The following is a 19,079-nucleotide window of genomic DNA, read 5'->3' as shown; positions in this document are numbered from 1 at the left end:
CCTTTGTTGAGATATCTGTTATCCGTTTCCTCGCTGACACACATTTCACCATAAAATTCACTTTAAAACCTGAAACCTTTTCCTTTATCGCATGTTTAGTTATGACAACAAGATAAATAGCGGAACAAAAACACTCTTTGTATTATTACTAGTGCTGTCAGGCGATTAAAAAAAATAATCCATTAATTACAGGATTTGTAATTAATCAATCTAATTAATCACTTTAATCTCATATCTGCTTAAGGTCCCCAAATAAAGATTTTGAATTCTAGGACATTACAAAATTGTAGTGCATGACTAATCAAATGAATACTCAAAGAGTACCACATTTTTTTCGACTGACCAATATTAAAATGTTCGTGTTCACTGCTATTGGTGTTGGGCAACTGTTCACTGTGTCTATAGCAGTAAACTATGTTTTTCAGCAGGAGGAGGCAGGGTCTGGTGGAGCTTGTCAATCAAAATCATGCTTGTTAACTACTGTGTGTGAGAGCGGTGCATTCTTTGGATGAGAGATCAGGATTGATATGAGGAGAAGAAGTGAGATGACAGAGGCAAAGCGAGACGCTGCAAGTCAGAAAAGTTCAGACAACTCACGCTCCAACTGAGGGTGTGTCACAGTAGTTCAGAGAGAAAGAGCGGCGCAATTGTCAGAAAACACGACGGAGATCAGGAGATCATAGAGAGGATCAAAGGATGAAGCACCCAAAATGAGCGCGATCAAAAAAAAAAGGTTTATCTGTTTTTTTTTTGTTTGTTTTGTTTTGTTTTTTATCAAAAACAGAAAGAGAGACATAAAAGAAGATAGTCCACTCTTTTAGGTAGTTTTAATGTTTAGAATATCATAGAAAACAAGACTACTACGGTCCTGCCTGCCTGAAAGATTGTTCAATATGCGCTGAAAATGTCTGGCAGCGAATAAGTTAGTCAGGTTATTTTTTTTTACTAATTAATTTGTGGTGCAATTCATAATATAGTTAATGTGTTAAAGTGGCAGCCCTAATTGAAACATGATATATATTTCCTTCTATGACAGCGATTCACTTCCATAAGTAAAAATTGTTGCAGTGTCCTGATAAAAGTTTGCAGTGTCTAAGTCCAACTGAGAATGTTTTTATTGTGTCACTCTCACAAAAGACTCAAGTGCAGTCAGAAAATTCAATCTAAACCTTTGTATTAGTCGACCATGGACTACACTGTTCTTTCCATAATATATCAAAATATGTCCTTTCATTCAATAACCTTCACAACTCCATAACCTCAGTTTGATCAAGGTGCCATCTTCTTTTCCTTTAAGGACTATTGTTACAAATCATCCCCTATTATGTTTTCTATCACATGCTTTTTTGTTTCCTCTTGACCCTCTTTTTTTCACACACTCGGCATGCAGTATGTTGCCTCTATGATAGTCATTGAGCCATTTGATTTCTACTTCAGAAAGGACAGCAGATCAGGTTTTCTTACACAGGTCTTTATGAAATGAACCCTACTTTCACCACGAGCTGTGCACATTTCTCCAGCACAATGAGCCACTCATTGTTTCAACAATATGTCTGTCTACAGCTGCAGCTTTTATTTCCTGTGGAGAGACTCACCTCCTTTTTAAAAGTACATGAAGCCACTTGCAAAACTCTCTCTTCAAAAGACTGTAAATCTAAAACATGTTGGCTGTGGACAGTTTGGTAATTATTGAATCCTACCAGGTTATAAGTGATGCTTCTCTGCATTACACTTTGTCAAAAAAAAAAAAATTAGATGAGACTAGCCCCTAAAACTTTTAAAACACCTGAAAACATCTCTGTATACAGAGAAAAGTTGATAATGTTATTTGTGTTTGCTTTGGGGACATCATTTTAATAACTGATTAACACCAGAGAGCTGGAGATATTTCTTTGTAGTTGAAACAAATCATTTTTCATTTTTGGTTTTTAACAGGTCCCTCCCCTGTGTGTGCTCTCATTAAATAAAGATCTGCATTTGTTTGACCCATTGTTGCCTGTAGTTCCTGTTCCTACAACATGAACTAATGCTTTAAGTCCATATAAAGCAAATTCAGACATTTTCTTATAGATGCATTAAAAAGGTCATAGATGTATTTCCTTCAAATATGAAAAAGTCTTTCAACCATTTAGGGTTTAATTGCGGGGCTAGGCTCACAAACTGTGTTTCAGAATTTCTGTGTTCAGGATGTAATGTGCGGGTCAGAAATCATAGCCGCGTTACATAAAGGGGCCATCATTAGCATAACCCTGCCCCTGCTGCTGGTGTAGCATGAATAAGTTCAGTGTCGTTAGCTTCGGTGGCTTTCCCGCTCTCTCTCGAGTTTCGGACAGCATTTGTTTCTACTAGACTGTGAGGAATGAAGATGAGCTCTATCAGTGTCTGATTCATATTCTGGCTCTGATGGCTCAAACAGGTGGGGCTGAATCTGACCGATGAGGCTACAGGCGCTAGCTACCGTTGCTACTGTAGGTTTTGGTTTTGTTCAGTACACGGAGGAGACTCCCCTCCCGCGTGCGAGCGTGGTTCCAGCACCTCGAACTGACACGCCCCCAGCGTTTGACAGCAGCGTGAAGTGCTTGTTTTTCCATGATTTTGAGACTTTTATTTATATACTTTGAATTTTTTTTTAATCTTTCAAATTTGGCTCAGTGGTCAGTGACACATGTGTCTGCTGTGTGACAAACTCAAAACACAAATTTATTGCTGCTCAGAGTAGGGCTGGGTGATTATGTTAAGAATAAGAATCCCAATTATTTTAAGTGATATTGAAATTACAATTAATATACACAATTATTCATTTATTCAAAAACTTCAGCACTGATTTAAACACAACTTTAAAGAACCAGCAAGTGGCACATACAGTATTATTGATACACATAAGTCACACACACTCGCTGTGGCTGCACATGAAACACAGAAGAGCTATGAAGCACAGGAACTTGCATACATCTACACTGTGTGACATATTAATTGTTTTTCTTCGATTATATTATTTTTATGATTGTCAGATGGCAAAATTGAAATCATGATTAAAATCCAATTAATTGTCCAGCCCTAGCTCAGAGTCTTGTTTTACAAGCACAAAATAGAAATCGTTTGAAGTACTTTTTTTTCCTACTAAAATAATTTTTTTATTCATGCACAGGAATCCCTTTTTTAACATTTCATGAACTGCAGTTGGACTGAGTGCTGTGACATTTTTGGGGTTACCAATCTCCTGGCAGAGCCACAGATGACACTTTCACCATTTTACAAGCTGTTATCTTCATGTAACTCTACTTTTCTTCACGATGTGAACCTTAAGACCAGGTTTCAGCTCTAACTTGATATTGCAACTGAAATAAATCATTTTTTTCACAGGAATAAAGAAATCTATGTTGCCTTTCTGCTGTTTTCCAGAGGCTTAATGCTGCCCCTCACGTTTTTTGGGGCCCCTGTTAATCTCAGTGGGAGAGCAGATTTTTCTAATTGCACCTGAAGTCAGCACATTGGCTTCCCAATTCTCACATGACAGGATTACATTAATACTGATCCTGTAAACACGAGCGATAACTATCACTAACTCCTGTTTCCTCCTCTTTCTTCCTTGTTTTTCGTACGGTCTGCAGAGCACAGTGGACAAGCTGATTAAGAAGACGAACCTGGCTCTGGTGGTGGGAAGCAGCAGCTGGAGAGAGCAGTTTGTTAGCGCCGTCACTGTCAGCGCAGGTGAGTCGCAGCGTCCTCAGATGTCCCATGTTCAGCCCTCTGTGTCCGTACCTGTGGAGGACAAGCCTGCGGGCTGATCTGACCCACCAGCTGCTCCTCACCTGCTTCTTGCTGTTTGTTTTTTCCTCACTTTATCTTTAACTTTTAATGAAATCCCAGATGACCCAGTTTGACACTAGCTGCATTTTTTAAAACCCTAATTTAAGGGATTATCAATGAAAACGCTTACAGAAACAAAGCCTGTTAGAATATATTCTGGCAATTTCTGTGCTTGTTTGCTGCTTCCCTTTTTATTGCAGGGGGTTTATTAAAAATTCATGATGTAGTGAATTCCTCCCGTGGCTCTACATGAGAAAAAAAAACTAAACTTGCAGCTCTCTGCTGGGTCAATTAATAGCCCTGAACAATTTGTGTAGATGCCTGTTGTATGATGAACCCTTTTTATTTTGCCCTTTCAGAAGCCATTCATTTGGCTTTGTGAACCTTTTGGATCTGCAACACTCTGCAAAGCTTTCGGGCTAAAAGCTGACTGAGACACCAGAGACGTGTCATTTTATCAGTTCACTCTCTCTGTCTCTCTGCGCAGTTTCACTCAGGTTTCATAAAAGACGTGTGTCGAAACAGAATCCAATCCTTTGCCTTAACGAATGTGACATTTAGTGAATCATTTTTATACTCAGAGATTTAATGTAATTGGTGGAAAAGGTTAGATCCTACACATTCATCAAACCACTTAAAGCTACCAGGGGAAAAATCATCAATGGCTGAGTCAGATTGATGAAGGACTTCATATAAAATAGATCAAGTAACAAGTTTCAATACAAATTTGAAATATTGTCATTTAAAGTCACTGTGAGCATTTTCACCTTGTTAACACTCTTCTCTGCTCTTCTGTGCAAAATGAGATTTTCAGTGACAAAGAGTGGTTATTTATTAGTACTGGCTTTAAGTGCCTGTGTTTATTCTCCACACAAAAAAGAGCCGAGTCAATATTCAGCACTCACCTGGAAGTTAGCAAGCAAGGGAGCTCTTTCTTCAGACAGTTTTCTCCTTACGTAATGTTTTGTGCTCCTCTGCAGGTTTATTAAAGAGACTTGTGATTCCTGCTGAGGGGAAATTTAAAATCAGGGCTTTGCTTTGTAAAAGAGAGGAAGGGGCTAACAGATATCCGCCCAGTGCTTTACCGCTCTTTGTGGACGTAAGGGTTAAACTGTGAGCATATTTACATCACATAACCTGGTCCTTCAAACCCCTTTAAACAAGATAAATACTCATAGATATTTGTGCGTTGTGTTAACAGTTATTTGTTTGTAGAGGCACCTGTAGTTTTTACACTCACCGGCCACTTTATTAGGCACACCTTGCTAGTACCAGGTTGGACCCCCTTTTGCCTTCAGAACTGCCTTAATCCTTTGTGGCATAGATTCAACAAGGTGCTGGAAACATTCCTCAGAGAGTTTGGTCCATATTGACATGATAGCATCACACAGTTGCTGCAGATTTGGCGACTGATCATCCATGATGAGAATCTCCTGTTCCACCACATCCCAAAGGTGCTCTATTGGATTGAGATCTGGGGACTGTGGAGGTCATTTGAGTCCAGTGAACTCATTGTCATGTTGAAGAAACCAGTCTGAGATGATTCCAGCTTTATGACATGGAGCGTTATCCTGCTGGAAGTAGCCATCAGGAGATGGGTACACTGTGCTCATAAAGAGTTGGACATGGTCAGCAACAATACTCAGGTAGGCTGTGGACTTTAAACCATGCTCAGTTGGTACTAAGGGGTCCAAAGTGAGCCAAGAAAATATCCCCCACACCATTACACCAGCAGCAGCCTGAACCGTTGATACAAGGCAGGATGGATCCATGCTTTCATGTTGTTGATGCCAAATTCTGACCCTACCATCTGAATGTGGAGCAGAAATCCAGACTCATCAGACCAGGCAACGTTTTTCCAATCTTCTATTGTCCAGTTTTGGTGTTGCTGTGTGAATTGTAGCCTCAGTTTCCTGTTGTTAGCTGACAGGAGGGTCACCCGGTGTGGTCTTCTGCTGCTGTAGCCCATCTGCCTCAAGGTTGGACGTGTTGTGTGTTCAGAGATGCTCTTCTGCAGACCTCGGTTGTAACCAGTGGTTATTTGAGTTACTGTTGTCTTTCTATCAGCTCCAACCAGTCTGTCCATTCTCCTCTGACCTCTGGCATCAACAAGGCATTTTGACCCACAGAACTGCTGCTCACTGGATATTTTCTCTTTTTGGGACCATTCTCTGTAAACCTTAGAGATGGTTGTGGGTTAAAATCCCAGTAGATCAGCAGTTTCTGATATACTCAGACCAGCCCGTCTGGCACCAACAACCGTGCCAAGTTCAAAGTCACTTAAATCACCTTTCTTCCACATTCTGATGCTTGGTTTGAACTGCAGCAGATCATCTTGACCATGTCTACATGCCTAAATGCATTGAGTTGCTGCCATGTGATTGGCTGATTAGAAATGTGCGTTGAGCAGATGGACGGGTGTGCCCAATAAAGTGGCTGGTGAGTGTATGTCTTGCCACATAAACTTCAGCAATTTTAAAATCTGATAAAAATGAGACCAATGCTGCTCACTGTGGGCCTAACTTTACTAAATGCCAACACAGCATTGCAAATTTGGTAATCCATCTCATTTCCAGCAATAGGAGAAGAGACTGACAGCGAGTATTAAACATGTCCTGAACTCTGACTGCTGTCAGCCTGTCGTTGCTGCGAGGCAGGACGAGAGAGAAATGGGAAAAGACAAAAAGACAAAACTAGTTTGAGTAATGCGCTCTCACTGCTGGTGCCATTTTTTTGTGCTAATACATCACTTGGTTATGTATCGTCATGGCATTACAGTTTGTTATAAGGAGCACCATGTGTAGAGTAGTCTTTAAAAACAAAAGTTTTGTTAAAAAGTCAGGATGGATATTTTAGGCAAAATGCTATTCAGCTGTCACAGGGTGACAACCAGTGATTAATCCAGGAGCCGTTGTCCCTTCTGCTGGGTACATCACCTGCCGTGCATGGAGGTGGCGATAGACTTCTGCGATAGACTTCTGTTGCTGTAATTCGACCCTGTGTGTTTCTCACAGAACTTTTTTAGGGCTAATGAAATTTCACAGAAACACACTTGTTGTTTACTTGTGCCTGGCATTGGCGTGTTCTTCTTCTTTAGCAATCAGTTTCCGAACAGCCATGTTTCAGTTGTACTGTGATAAAGCTAGACTCTGGTAAAATAATGAAGAATATATTTTTAAGTCACATGAACTATTCCATTTTTGTATAAATGAACTATTTGAATATTTGAAAGTCATGGTTTGTCACCTTTGAGAAGAGTGGTTCGGTCTCACATCTTTGGGACAGTGGGTGGTGGTGCTCATGGGAAATGTAGTTTTCATCCCGAGTAAACACTTAAGAGTTAACCTATAGGGGTTACCAAAATCGTTAAAGCCCTGTTTCCACCAAGCTGTTCTTTTCGGTTCGTCTGCACGCATTTCCACTGACTGATCCAGGGACAGATTCCTAAATAACTGAGACAAGCCGTCCCACTTTTTGGCACCCTTCCGTAGGGGTGCCAGACTAAACCGATCCGATCTGATCTTGGAAGGTGGAGCTACAAAACTGCAGACCGTTGACTGGTCGAAAGTATTGTCACTTACTGTGCGACAGCACCATTTCTCATGGTGGCACACAGCCTTCTCTGAAATGAAACTTTGATTATGCTTTGTCTCAAAGAGCTACATGACAATCACAAAGAAGACGAAATGCTGCATGTGTCCCATCGTTGCTCTTTGTTTACTGTGTTGCCTTTTTCTTCTTCATTGGATTTTAGAGCAGGGTACACTGTGTCAAGCTGCTATGGCGTCACAGTATTATGTTACTGATGCGGCTGTCAGCGTCCAGCTTACATGCTGTCTACCATGAGGGGGCGCGGCTGGAAACGCAAACAGGACCAAGCTTAACCGAGCCAACCCAAACCAGACCATACTGATCTAAACCAGATTTCTTGGTGGAGATAAGGCTTAAGACTTGCAGTGTCTTGAAGTCTGTAAACTTTGAGGATGATTTTTGATGTAGCATGGTTACACCATGCGTCATTTAAGTTTTCAGTTATTTCTGTGAATGAATCAAAACAATGGTCTAACAGTAACTAACACTGAGTGGGTAGAGGAAATTTACTTAGATTATCACACAGCACAAACTAATCCTGAAATAAAGTTGCAAAGTATTGGTCACAAAGAGGGAAGCCTCAGCTAATGCTGCGTGAGGGCGCTAACTGCTATAAACGGTATGGATAGCAGAGTATTTTGTAACTCACCACTCAGTGACAAATTGAAATGAATAAATTTGCAGTTGGCAGGGCTTCTGCGTCCTCCTCTGAATGTGAATCAAAGACTCAAACATTTAAAGCAGGGCCAAGCTGATTGTCACTCTGCTGTTGTGTGCAGAGGCAGGCAGGCGTCAATCAAAAGGAGGGAGATGTCAATCAAAGCGTGATCTGTCTGGCCCCCACAGTCTTGAGGAATGATTCAAGCAGAGGGAGAGTGGTCGTTTTAATGTCTCTCTTAAAAGAAGAAAGTGGCTGCCAAATGAAACACAAGACACTAGGAACTTGTCTGAGTTTCGTCCCTCTCATTTGTGAATTTTCATGTAAGCTGTGCCTGCAGGATGATGAGTTTAACTCAGGTGTCTGAACAACCCCAGGTGTAATAACAGGAATCTCACCTTTCGCTGCGTTTTTAGTCCAGCTGATCTCATCTGCAGCATTTCCTCTGGAGCTGCAGGGACTCTGAGGCTGCATTGAGGATGTATTAGCAGTTACACTAATGACGGCATTAGGGTTTGTCGTTGGCACAGAAATAACGGCTTGATGCTCGTCCCCATTAAAACCAGCATTTCTGCCTTGAGATGTAACTTTGAAGCTGGATTGTAAAACTTTCACATCCAATTTCTCGAAACATCAGCCAGGTTCAGCTTTAAATGACTCAAAACCGTTTTTCATGCATCTCTTTTTATCCCTGCCAGGTGATGATGACGAAGAGGAGAGCGGAGAGGAGCGTTTGCCATCCTGCTTTGATTACATCATGCACTTCCTGACAGTTTTCTGGAAAGTTCTCTTTGCTTTTGTCCCACCTACTGAGTACTGGAACGGCTGGGCCTGCTTCTTCGTGTCCATTTCCCTGATTGGCGTCCTGACAGCTGTGACCGGAGACTTGGCCTCCCATTTCGGCTGCACCATTGGCCTCAAAGACTCGGTCACGGCTGTGGTGTTCGTGGCCCTCGGCACTTCAGTTCCAGGTGGGCGTCTATCAGTTTAACAGAGGACTTGCTGAGGGTTTCCTCTCTGGGATTTGCCTGTATAGAAGGAGCAGATGCTTAAGGAGACGTGTGTAACCTCTTCCTCCGCCTTTCAGTCGGAGTAATTCTCTGCAGAGCGCTCGCCTCAAACATTAACAGGCTGTAAACTGAGAAAAACACAGCCTCACTTGTTATTCTCTCTGAGCTGAGCGATTGCATCCACATCCCAGTATGTTAAACACTGCCACACAGAGGCACAAATTAGAACATGACAATAAGGATTAGACAGGTGGACCCTGCACAGGTTAGCAGACCAGCCCTTGGAGGATCACCCTTCATGGGCTGGTGAAAGTGCAACCACCAGTCTATCCATACTTACATCCAGACAAGCATCTGTTTGCAGTTGTTCTGATTTACTTCCACAATAAATTAGGTAATTTTAGTTGGCAGGATACACATTTAAGATTTCTTCATTAAGTTGCATGAAAACAAATACAGCACACATTTAACCTCCTCACCAAGTTTGATGGTAAATTTAAACAAAAAGGTAAATCTGAAGTCCGTCATGGTCTCTCAATTTTTTTCAAATTCTGCAGCTAGAGGAGAAAAACTCTCTTCCTGTCTTCAGACTAACAAATCTCTGCCTCACTGAGAATCTTTTTCACAGAAACTGCAGATAAAGGCACATCTGTTCAGTGGCTACAAATCACTTTCGCTGACACAGACCCAGGAATTATGCAAAGGCATTAAAAATAACAATTTGAAAAATAGTCACTCTTCTGGCTGATGCTCCAGTTTAGTTTCTAAAATGATATAGAGGTACTGCATAGAAAGCCAACTAGAAATGCTGAAAAAAGACCCTAAATAAATTATTTACTAATGCTTTTTAGGAGCAATGTTTAGGAGCAAAGTTTATTTGGCCGTGACACAAATTGTTCTTTCAGCAGGTGTTTGTCTTCCTCTGCAGATTTCTGTTCCTTTGGTCAAAACCTTCCAGCAAAAGGTCAAAAGTTTGCAGAAAATTTGGCTCAAATTTCTTAATAGCCTAAAGCAGCAGTTTGAAGAAATGTGTTTTTTTTTCTGGCAGAGTTTCATGAGTAGATTAGTACATCTCTCATGTCTGTATGCAATGCTAAAATATGAGGCTTCAACAATTTAAAAACTGTTGGTTTTGCTTAGCTTTGCTCAGCTCAATTAACTAAATAGACTCATTACACTTCAAATAACTGAAATCTGAGTGATTACTCTTTATTTTTGTTTAATAAATTAAAAAAAAAGTTTTATTTTTTTATTTCACCTGACAAGTTTCATTTATCAAAACATTGTTTTTAATTCAAGGAACCTAAACCATGTTTTTATTACTCCTTTTGCAGATTTTTTTTTTTACTCTTTACAATTAACTGAGGAATCATTTTTCTGTCTTTTAATGTATTGTAATAAGAAATATTTTAAGTCTGATAAAACATTTTCTTTTGAAGAGAAGACACAAAGACTTTCTTTGATTTCAGTTTTTGCAGTGCAGGGGAATAAAAACCAAGAGTAACAAAATCCACCTACTAGCACAACCATTAAACTTATTCTTTACACTAAATGGAGATGTAGTCTCTGCAACATCACCCATTGTACTCCTGTTCCCGATACGGTAAATAAAGCCAATCTGACAGCGCCATATTGGATAAGATGCAGGCTTTAAGCTTCCATAACAGCTATAGGGCCCCTGTCAGTCACGTGAGCTGAGCTGTGTCTCTGATTGGACAAGCAGACGATCCTCAAATCTTCTAAACCACTAAGTGGAAAAAAAAAAAAAAAAAAAACCCCGTTCAGTGTGTGCCAACAGCGACTTTTAGCACTCCTCGTGCCATTTAAGGGGTTAATGAGTCTGTCTCTGTCTTGCTTGGACACTGTCAAGGCTATGTGGCTGCCTACCTGGTCCTTTTCATAAAGCTCTGTCAGCCAACAATGCACATGCTGTTAACTAGCTGCAGAAAGCCGACAACATTTTAGGTCTGCTAGCATGTTTTTCTTGACTCACAAAAAAAAAATGGTGGGGGTGAGTTGGGGGTATCCTTTGGCTACTTGGCTTTATTCTTCTTTTGACTACATCTTCATTCAGCAGAAAGCTGGCATATTTCCCATTAGACCATCTGGAAATAATGATATTCATAGCTGCAGAGAGGATTATTAGAAAGGGACAAATGAACATGATTTAATAACCGCTGAGATTTGTATCTGTTAGTCACTACAGGCAGCTCTACATAAAGATTTCACCACGGATGAAACAACTGAAGCAAAGGGTCCACAAACATAAACAATCACTCAACTTGTGATTTGGATCACAAGTATATTTATATATAGTTGGGCAGCTGTAGAGAGAGAAACAAAACATATGATGAAATACTGTTTACTCTATGATAAATATGTCCGTGACATCACCCATTTGTTTCTGATATGGACTTATAAAGTCTATTGTCTCCGAGGGCCATACTAAAAAAAACTTTGCTCAACTAAGCCTTGTTTCAGTTTAGATGAGGTAAAGAAATCAGCCTTTAGCTTCTCCACAGATAGCTACAGAGAACCCAGTGTTTAATAAAGTCATCCATGCCTTTTAACAGTCAAAACCTTCATTTTAATAACTTCAAAAATTACGACTTGAATAAAAAATGTCCTCCTTGTACAGTGTAAGCCAGTGGAAAAAGAGCTTTTCAGATCCAAGCATTTCTTTTTTTTGATGAGGTTTTAAACATATTCAATCTTTTATTAAAATTGTCCCATTTGTCTTGGTGTGTTTTTGGTTTCTGGTGTTTCTGTCGCCAGCATCTGGTGGACTCTTGAAGAACTGCATCACGTCCACATTGGCTTCATGTGTTTGGACCATAGGTTTATGCCATTTGCATGTATTTAATTAAACATGGACATGAACTCGATGCTGCAGCCAGTGCAGTGAGGTCTCCAGCCTCCGCACCAGCAGTGACCATCAGAAACCTCAAAGCTTTGCATCCACAGCACCTGAGTGTGACACTTGAAAGTTGTTGAGATTAGGATTACAACAAACAAAGATAAAATGAATCTATTTGTCCTGACACTTGAGGGATTCAGAGGAGACTTTAGTCCACCAAGCTTCACACCAGTACCTGATTAATTCACCTCTCTGTCTTTCACAGATACGTTTGCCAGTAAAGTCGCCGCTATCCAGGACCAGTACGCTGACGCCTCCATCGGCAATGTGACGGGCAGCAACGCAGTGAACGTTTTCCTGGGTATTGGCGTGGCGTGGACCATCGCTGCTGTTTACTGGCATACCAAAGGCAAGACGTTCAAGGTGGACCCCGGCTCCCTGGCTTTTTCCGTCACCCTCTTCACCATCATGGCGCTGATATGTGTGCTGGTGCTGCTTTACCGCCGGCGTCCCAGTGTGTCAGGCGGAGAGCTGGGAGGCCCACGGACACCCAAGCTACTCACTTTCTTAATGTTCCTCTCCCTCTGGTTCATCTACATCCTGCTGTCCTCGCTGGAGGCGTACTGCCACGTGCCTGGCTTCTGAGACTGAGGGAAACACACACAGACCAGCTCTTTTCCTTGTTTTTACAATCTTCTGACGTGTTTTCTCTCAGTTTTTTGTCTATTTTCACAAAGGTTTATATCGATTTGTATCATTCGTTATTATTGATACCGCACAATATCTGATTGACTTTGAATCTTTGGACTTTTGCTACCACCCAGTTTGCTGTGAAGTACAGCTTTAGTCACTGAAGTTAAACCCTTCCTCTTTTGAAACATTTTATTCCACTGGACATTTATCTAACCCTTGCTATCAGCATTAGCTACATGACACCTACAGTCACTTTCCTTGCATCACGTCCTCTCTCTGTGCGGACATTAATTTGAGTTATGAAGTGTTAAGAAGGCAAAAGCATGAGCAAGCACTCCACGACTCCTTGTTATCTGGAGGGTGTTAGCAGAAGGTGCATGGGGCGACATTACACTTGACATTCACATACGAAGGAAGACATTATCAAGGCTGAGGTGACTCGTAAAGCATATTCGTGTGTTGATATTTATTAATCAATCTATACATTAATTATTCATTGTATATCATGTAAAAGATGAACATTGTGTGTGGGAGTTTTGTGAAAGAGTAGGCGTGTTTCTTTTTTTAAATTTTGCACGTTATCAGAATAGGAGTTCCTTGGTAATCTATTTTAAAAGTACTGTATGTAATATTTTGACATGGCTGTTGACGTGTTGATGTGTTCCTGTACATGTGAAACACAGCTGTATCATAATCTTTTCACTGCCTGGTCCCCTTTCCCATGAACCCTCCCAAACATCACGACATATCCAGGGTTATAGATGCCTTTTTTAAACAACATAAGTCAACCTGGAGCAGAGGTCCCGCTTTTCATTGTACTAGAAGGCGTAAATTTTTAAAGCACATTAATGATTTCTATGTATGCGTGTGTGTGTGTGTGTGTTTGCGTGTGTGTGTGTGTGTGTGCTTCTCTGCTCTCCAGCACAAGTTTGCGCAAAGCTCCACACCCTGTGGTCACTGATAACACAAACGTGAAAGTTGTTCATGTCAAAAGGAAAAGTGCAGCCTGGGAGTCTGTCGCGCTGACACTGTGAACATTTTTCAGCATCCACACTTTTAGAAGAAGCACAGATTTTTTTCTTTCTTTTTCTGAGGACTCTGGAAGGAGTTTTTAGATCCTGATCACAGCACAACCACTGAAAAAGCTCCATCATTCGAGATGAGAAAATTTGCCAAAAAAGAAGACATGTACAGAACTTCCTGGGAGTGTCTCCTTGTGTCGCACAGCAGTTGATATTGAAGTTTGGTTTTTAGTTAACCTAGAATCTGTAGAGCCATATTTATTGTAAAAGTATTACGGTAAAGGTATTTATATGATCAATTTCATTTTATTGATATGCACGTTTAATGTATAAAAAGTGGAAATAAATGTTGATGATTTATGATGATGAAAAAAGCCTTTCTAGTGTCTTAATTTAACATTTTCATTGAAAGCATCTATGATGACCCCTACAGGAAGTGGCTCATTACAAGAGAGTCTTTTTAGGTGAAGTCAAGTCAAATCAAACTTTATTTATACAACACATTTTAAAACAACCACAGTTGACAAAAGTGCTGTAAAATCTTAAAAACAAGTACAATAAAACACAATGTATAAGAACACAATCAATAGAAACAAATGGTGAATAGAACACAATGCAGCACAAAACAATAGAAAATACTTTATTTCTCCCCAAGGGGAAATTCAGGAGGAGTCACAGCAGCAATCAAGAAAACAAAAGTAAGAAAGTGTATAAAAAGTGCAAAAAGGTCCGAAATAGATGACAGCTTGTCCATCATTCTTCAGTTCAGCCAGCCTCCACCTCCACAGGGTCCAGGACTGAGCTTCTTCAGCAGTCTGTTCAGTCTCTGTCTCCTGGATCCTGTCTGCTCACAGCAGAAGCATGATGCTACTCTGCCTTCTGGTATTCCCTCTGTTGCTGGGTTAGCACAGTTAGCTCGTCCATCTTATTAGAGATAGATCTTACGTTCCCAATAACGATGGATGGAAGAACAGGTCCATGTCGTCACTTCTCAGCTCACACCTGAGAACCAGCACATCGTCCTCACCTCCTTCTCCTCACCTTGTGTGGAAACATCAGGCCTTGTACCAGTTAGCATTGACATGCTACAGGCTGCTAACAGCTGATTTCACATGTAAACAATGCAGCCATGGTTACATGTAGGATCTCCAGACAAACACAGGAGAAAAAGTAGTAAAAATATCACTGAAAGACAAAACCAGTTTGGTGTCCATGACCAACAAATGAGCCATACAAAGTAATGATCCACTCCAAATACAAAGATTACAAAAAAGAGATGAAAAAATTACAAGAAACGGACAAAAGTGAGAGAGCTGCTGCAACAGGCTGCCATAGCCAACAGGGCGGCGCCCAGCAACATCCGTCCATTTTCTGAACTACCTATCCTGTTCAGGGTCACGGGTGGCTGGAGCCTATCCCAGCTGTCATTGGGCAAGAGGCAGGGTACACCCTGGACTGGTCGCCAGTCAATCACAGGGCTGACACAGAGACAGACAACCATTCACTCACACACTCACACATATGTGCAATTTAGAGTGTTCAATTAACCTGGTGAGCATGTTTTTGGACTGTGGGAGGAAGCAGGAGTAACTGGGGAGAACCCACGCCTGCACAGGAAGAACATGCGAACCCCACACAGAAAGGCCCACCGGCCAATCTGGGAAATGAACCAGTGACCTTCTCGCTGCAGCACTAACCGTTGCGCCACCATGCAGCCCTCTGCTGTATAATGTCAGTCTTAAATCACGCAACTTGGGGTCGTGACTGAATCTTGAAACAAGTTTTATTCTTATGAGACCAATTTAGCTTATACAAAAGTTTTAAGATCCACTGACTAGCTGAGAGAAAAAATAAATGTTCATGTTCAGTCATGATAATTAACCTCAGTTTTTTTCAGTCATTCCATGTTGTAGTTAATGTTTCATGACCAAAATATCTGCTATGGTAAGAAATGAACTTGTCATGTTTTGTGAGACAAGAATAATGTAACACAAGAAACAAAACAAGCAATTATTTTCTTACCTCACCAGCAACTTTTTTTCAATTCTTCCTACATGATTCAGGTCTCATTGTTCTCTTTTAATATGTTGAAATAAGACTCGTCAGATAAATGTGGCTCATGTTAAACCATACAAGACACTTTTAACGCGTTATCTTCATTCAGCAGAAAATGTTCTCTTGCAGCGACAGATCATTAAGTGTTCAGAGTATAAATACTGATCCATTAAGTCTTAACTGAGCACATTGAATTGTTGGAGCTGTTTTAACTTCTGCACACAGTCGATTGTCAGGCCCACTGTTTCCCAACCTGCAGGTCAGATCTCTGGAAAGGGTCACAAGTGAAGTCATGAGGCTGTGAGATAATTAACGAGGGCTGAAGAAGAAGAAGAAACAACAACACTAATTTGTCTTCACCCTTTGACCCCTTTTTGAAGAGAAATTTGGATAATTTTAGTACTGTGAGGCTGAAACTGTTACTTATATGAAAAATTTGGGAAATTTAATGGGGGAAAATCATCATTCGGTGGAACTGCTAACAGCACGGCAGGGGGTTCATTTTTGATATAATGTTTTTGATTTTCTTCTTGTGTGCTTGTAACAAAAACGGCTCAGTTATCAAGACAGAAAATGAAGCACAGGGGGAAATGGATCATATTCTCAAAATATACTTTTATCGTCGGTTTTATTTTGTAACTTTGTGCTTTAGCCTAGCAACAGGCTTAAAAGTCTCCAACACAATAACACCTACTGTAGTTCATACCAGAGCTCAGGGGAACAACAGACACATCTCATTAGTGGAGTTTCAACCACTACCATGACATCTACAACAAACATAATATTAACTCATAAATGTTCATTTCACCAACAGGATTAGCTTTTAGTTTTAAAAGGCATTTCTAAAACAGCCAAAATCGTACCATTGTCTCTGTGCCTGCAGAGACTCTGTTTTCTGCCCGTATTTGGTTATTTTTGTTTTAGAGATGTTGATGAGTGTCAGTCTCTGGGCAGTTTGTTTGAAGCCCAGAGCAAATAACTGTATGGGAGCTGTAAGGATGGGATAATGATCTGGAAACCAGTGATATGGATACAAGGTGTCAGATCATTAACTCACGCCAACACAAGAACAGTTGTTTTGTGACAACACCGAGAAATAACTATTTATGTGGCTTCATTAATCAGATAAATGTACTGAGAGTGAAGCATAAAATAAAAAAAGAAAAGAAATTGAGTAGGTTTCTGTCTCAGCTATTATCACCTGGCAGTGCTTAATACTTAATTCTGATTGGCTGAAACCAGGAAAACCCAAACAAGCCATATGAAATCAGGATCCTGCTCACCCTCGAGGGATCTGAGTTTGCATAGCCATCCATTCATTATACATTCCTCCTACATTATCAGTCCTACTTTCATCATCACTTTTATCATTGTTCATATTTACACTCACCGGCAACTTTATTAGGCACACCTTACTAGTACCGGGTTGGACCCCCTCTTGCCTTCAGAACTGCCTTAATCCTTCATGGCATAGATTCAACAAGGTACTGGAAACATTCCTCAGAGAGTTTGGTCCATATTGACATGATAGCATCACACAGTTGCTGCAGATTTGTCGACTGAACATCCATGATGAGAATCTCCTGTTCCACCACGTCCCAAAGGTGCTCTATTGGATTGAGATCTGGGGACTGGGGAGGTCATTTGAGTACAGTGAACTCATTGTCATGTTCAGAGATGCTCTTCTGCAGACCTCGGTTGTAACCAGTGGTTATTTGAGTTACTGTTGTCTTTCTATCAGCTCCAACCAGTCTGTCCATTCTCCTCTGACCTCTGGCATCAACAAGGCATTTTGTCACACAGAACTGCTGCTCACTGGATATTTTCTCTTTTTGGGACCATTCTCTGGAAACCCTAGAGATGGTTGTGGGTTAAAATCCCAGAAGATCAGCAGTTTCTGAAATAATCAGACCAGCCCATTAAAAGTCACTTAAATCACCTTTCTTCCTCATTCTGATGCTCAGTTTGAACTGCAGCAGATCGTCTTGACCATGTCTAGATGACTAATGCAATGAGCTGCTACCTTGTGATTGGCTGATTAGAAATTTGCGTTAACAAGCAGTTGGACAGGTGTGTCTAATAAAGTGGTTGGTAAGTGTATATTAGACATATTTTACTTGGTCCATCTCACCTAAGTTGAATCAAGTCAAACTTTATTCAAAGTTTTCAAAGTTATTCAAAATCAAATCCAAATCTCTTTCGTGGCACATTTTATGCAAACACTCACACAACCCAAAGAACTTCACAATGCCCTATGACCTTGTGTATACATGTCTGTCTCCATTTATATTTGTTAACCCTCATCTGCCAAATTCTGAGTTTTGTTTCACAGTTAGATACCATTTCTTGGTTTATGCTTTGCTTATTTTGTTTATTCCAGCTCAGCAATCATTTTCTGTTATAACCCACTTATTACTGTATTTACACTTTTTTTTTTTTACAGCTATTGAAAATAAAGTGCTTATTTTTGCTTATTTTGTTATAAACCCAGAAGTTGTGTATTTGGGTCTTTCCTACCAATCCTTGGCAGGAATTAACAGGAAAAAAAAGTATTTAAGAAGCATCTCTTAAACAAAAGCTAAACCTAAATCAAAAGTATCAACCAAAGTTTATATAATCTTTCAAAAAAAAAGGAAAACCCAGTCTGATGAGTGAATATTATCCACTTACCCCCTGTGGCATACATAGCGTCTTCATAATTGGACCTTTTTTATTGCAGGAGTATGGGTGTACTGAGTCCAAACACATTAACTTGTAAATGAACCCCCACTGTGTCAGGAGAGTCTTATTATCGTTGCATGCTCTCCCTCACATCTGTGGGATTACCTCTGCTCACTTTAAAGAAGAGGGGGATTTCATTTTGAGGACTTTTTGTTCAAATGGAAACAGTTCATCCCTCTCCTGACAGAGTTTGTATTAAAGGTCACTCCTGCTGGATGTGAACACTTTTCTGAATTTAAAGTGGAAGCAGATAAAGCAAAGAACTTCCTCTCCAAGACGCTGGTTTCCAACATACACAGGATACTTTTGCTTTTATGTGAAGGTCGAGTAAACTTTACCATTATCCAACAACCAAGTAGTTTTACTGCCCTAATAAGTCACATGACCTGTTACATGGCCTCTAATGTCCTCCACGCCCAAAGCATCAAGACAGATGAGGAGTGAACCAATACATCACCAGGGTTATTAAGGGGGAATCTTCACTTGTGTTTAATCAAATCAGCCTTACAATACCTCAGGGAGGCTCAACACTTAGCTCTGGCCTCCTATGATACCCACACACCTATACACACAGGAAACAAGACAACCAGAGACCAGAGAAGAGTCTGTGTGAGAGAAAGGAGATGGTAAGAAGCCTGTTTGGATCAGGGTGTACGCTCTGC

At 40.5% G+C, this 19,079-nt stretch overlaps 1 protein-coding gene across 2 annotated transcripts in view; it reads left to right on the top strand.

Annotated features, from left to right (window-relative positions):
• Positions 1-14,015, top strand: part of slc8a4a (solute carrier family 8 member 4a) — a 39,164-nt gene extending 25,149 nt beyond the window's left edge. For both annotated transcript variants that reach the window (XM_074671870.1, XM_074671869.1), the window contains exons 7-9: positions 3,612-3,711; positions 8,758-9,030; positions 12,192-14,015. In XM_074671870.1, coding sequence (XP_074527971.1) covers positions 3,612-3,711; positions 8,758-9,030; positions 12,192-12,571 — 753 coding nt within the window. In that variant the 3' untranslated portion in view covers positions 12,572-14,015. The remainder of the gene's footprint in view (positions 1-3,611; positions 3,712-8,757; positions 9,031-12,191) is intronic.
• Positions 14,016-19,079: the final 5,064 nt, after the last annotated feature.

Source organism: Halichoeres trimaculatus, unplaced genomic scaffold (genome assembly GCF_033239565.1).
Source record: "Halichoeres trimaculatus isolate MK-OKI-2021-1 unplaced genomic scaffold, fHalTri1.1 fHalTri1_scaffold_6, whole genome shotgun sequence".
Classification (NCBI taxonomy): Eukaryota; Metazoa; Chordata; class Actinopteri; order Labriformes; family Labridae; genus Halichoeres; species Halichoeres trimaculatus.
This window is presented reverse-complemented; position numbering and strand designations above follow the sequence as displayed.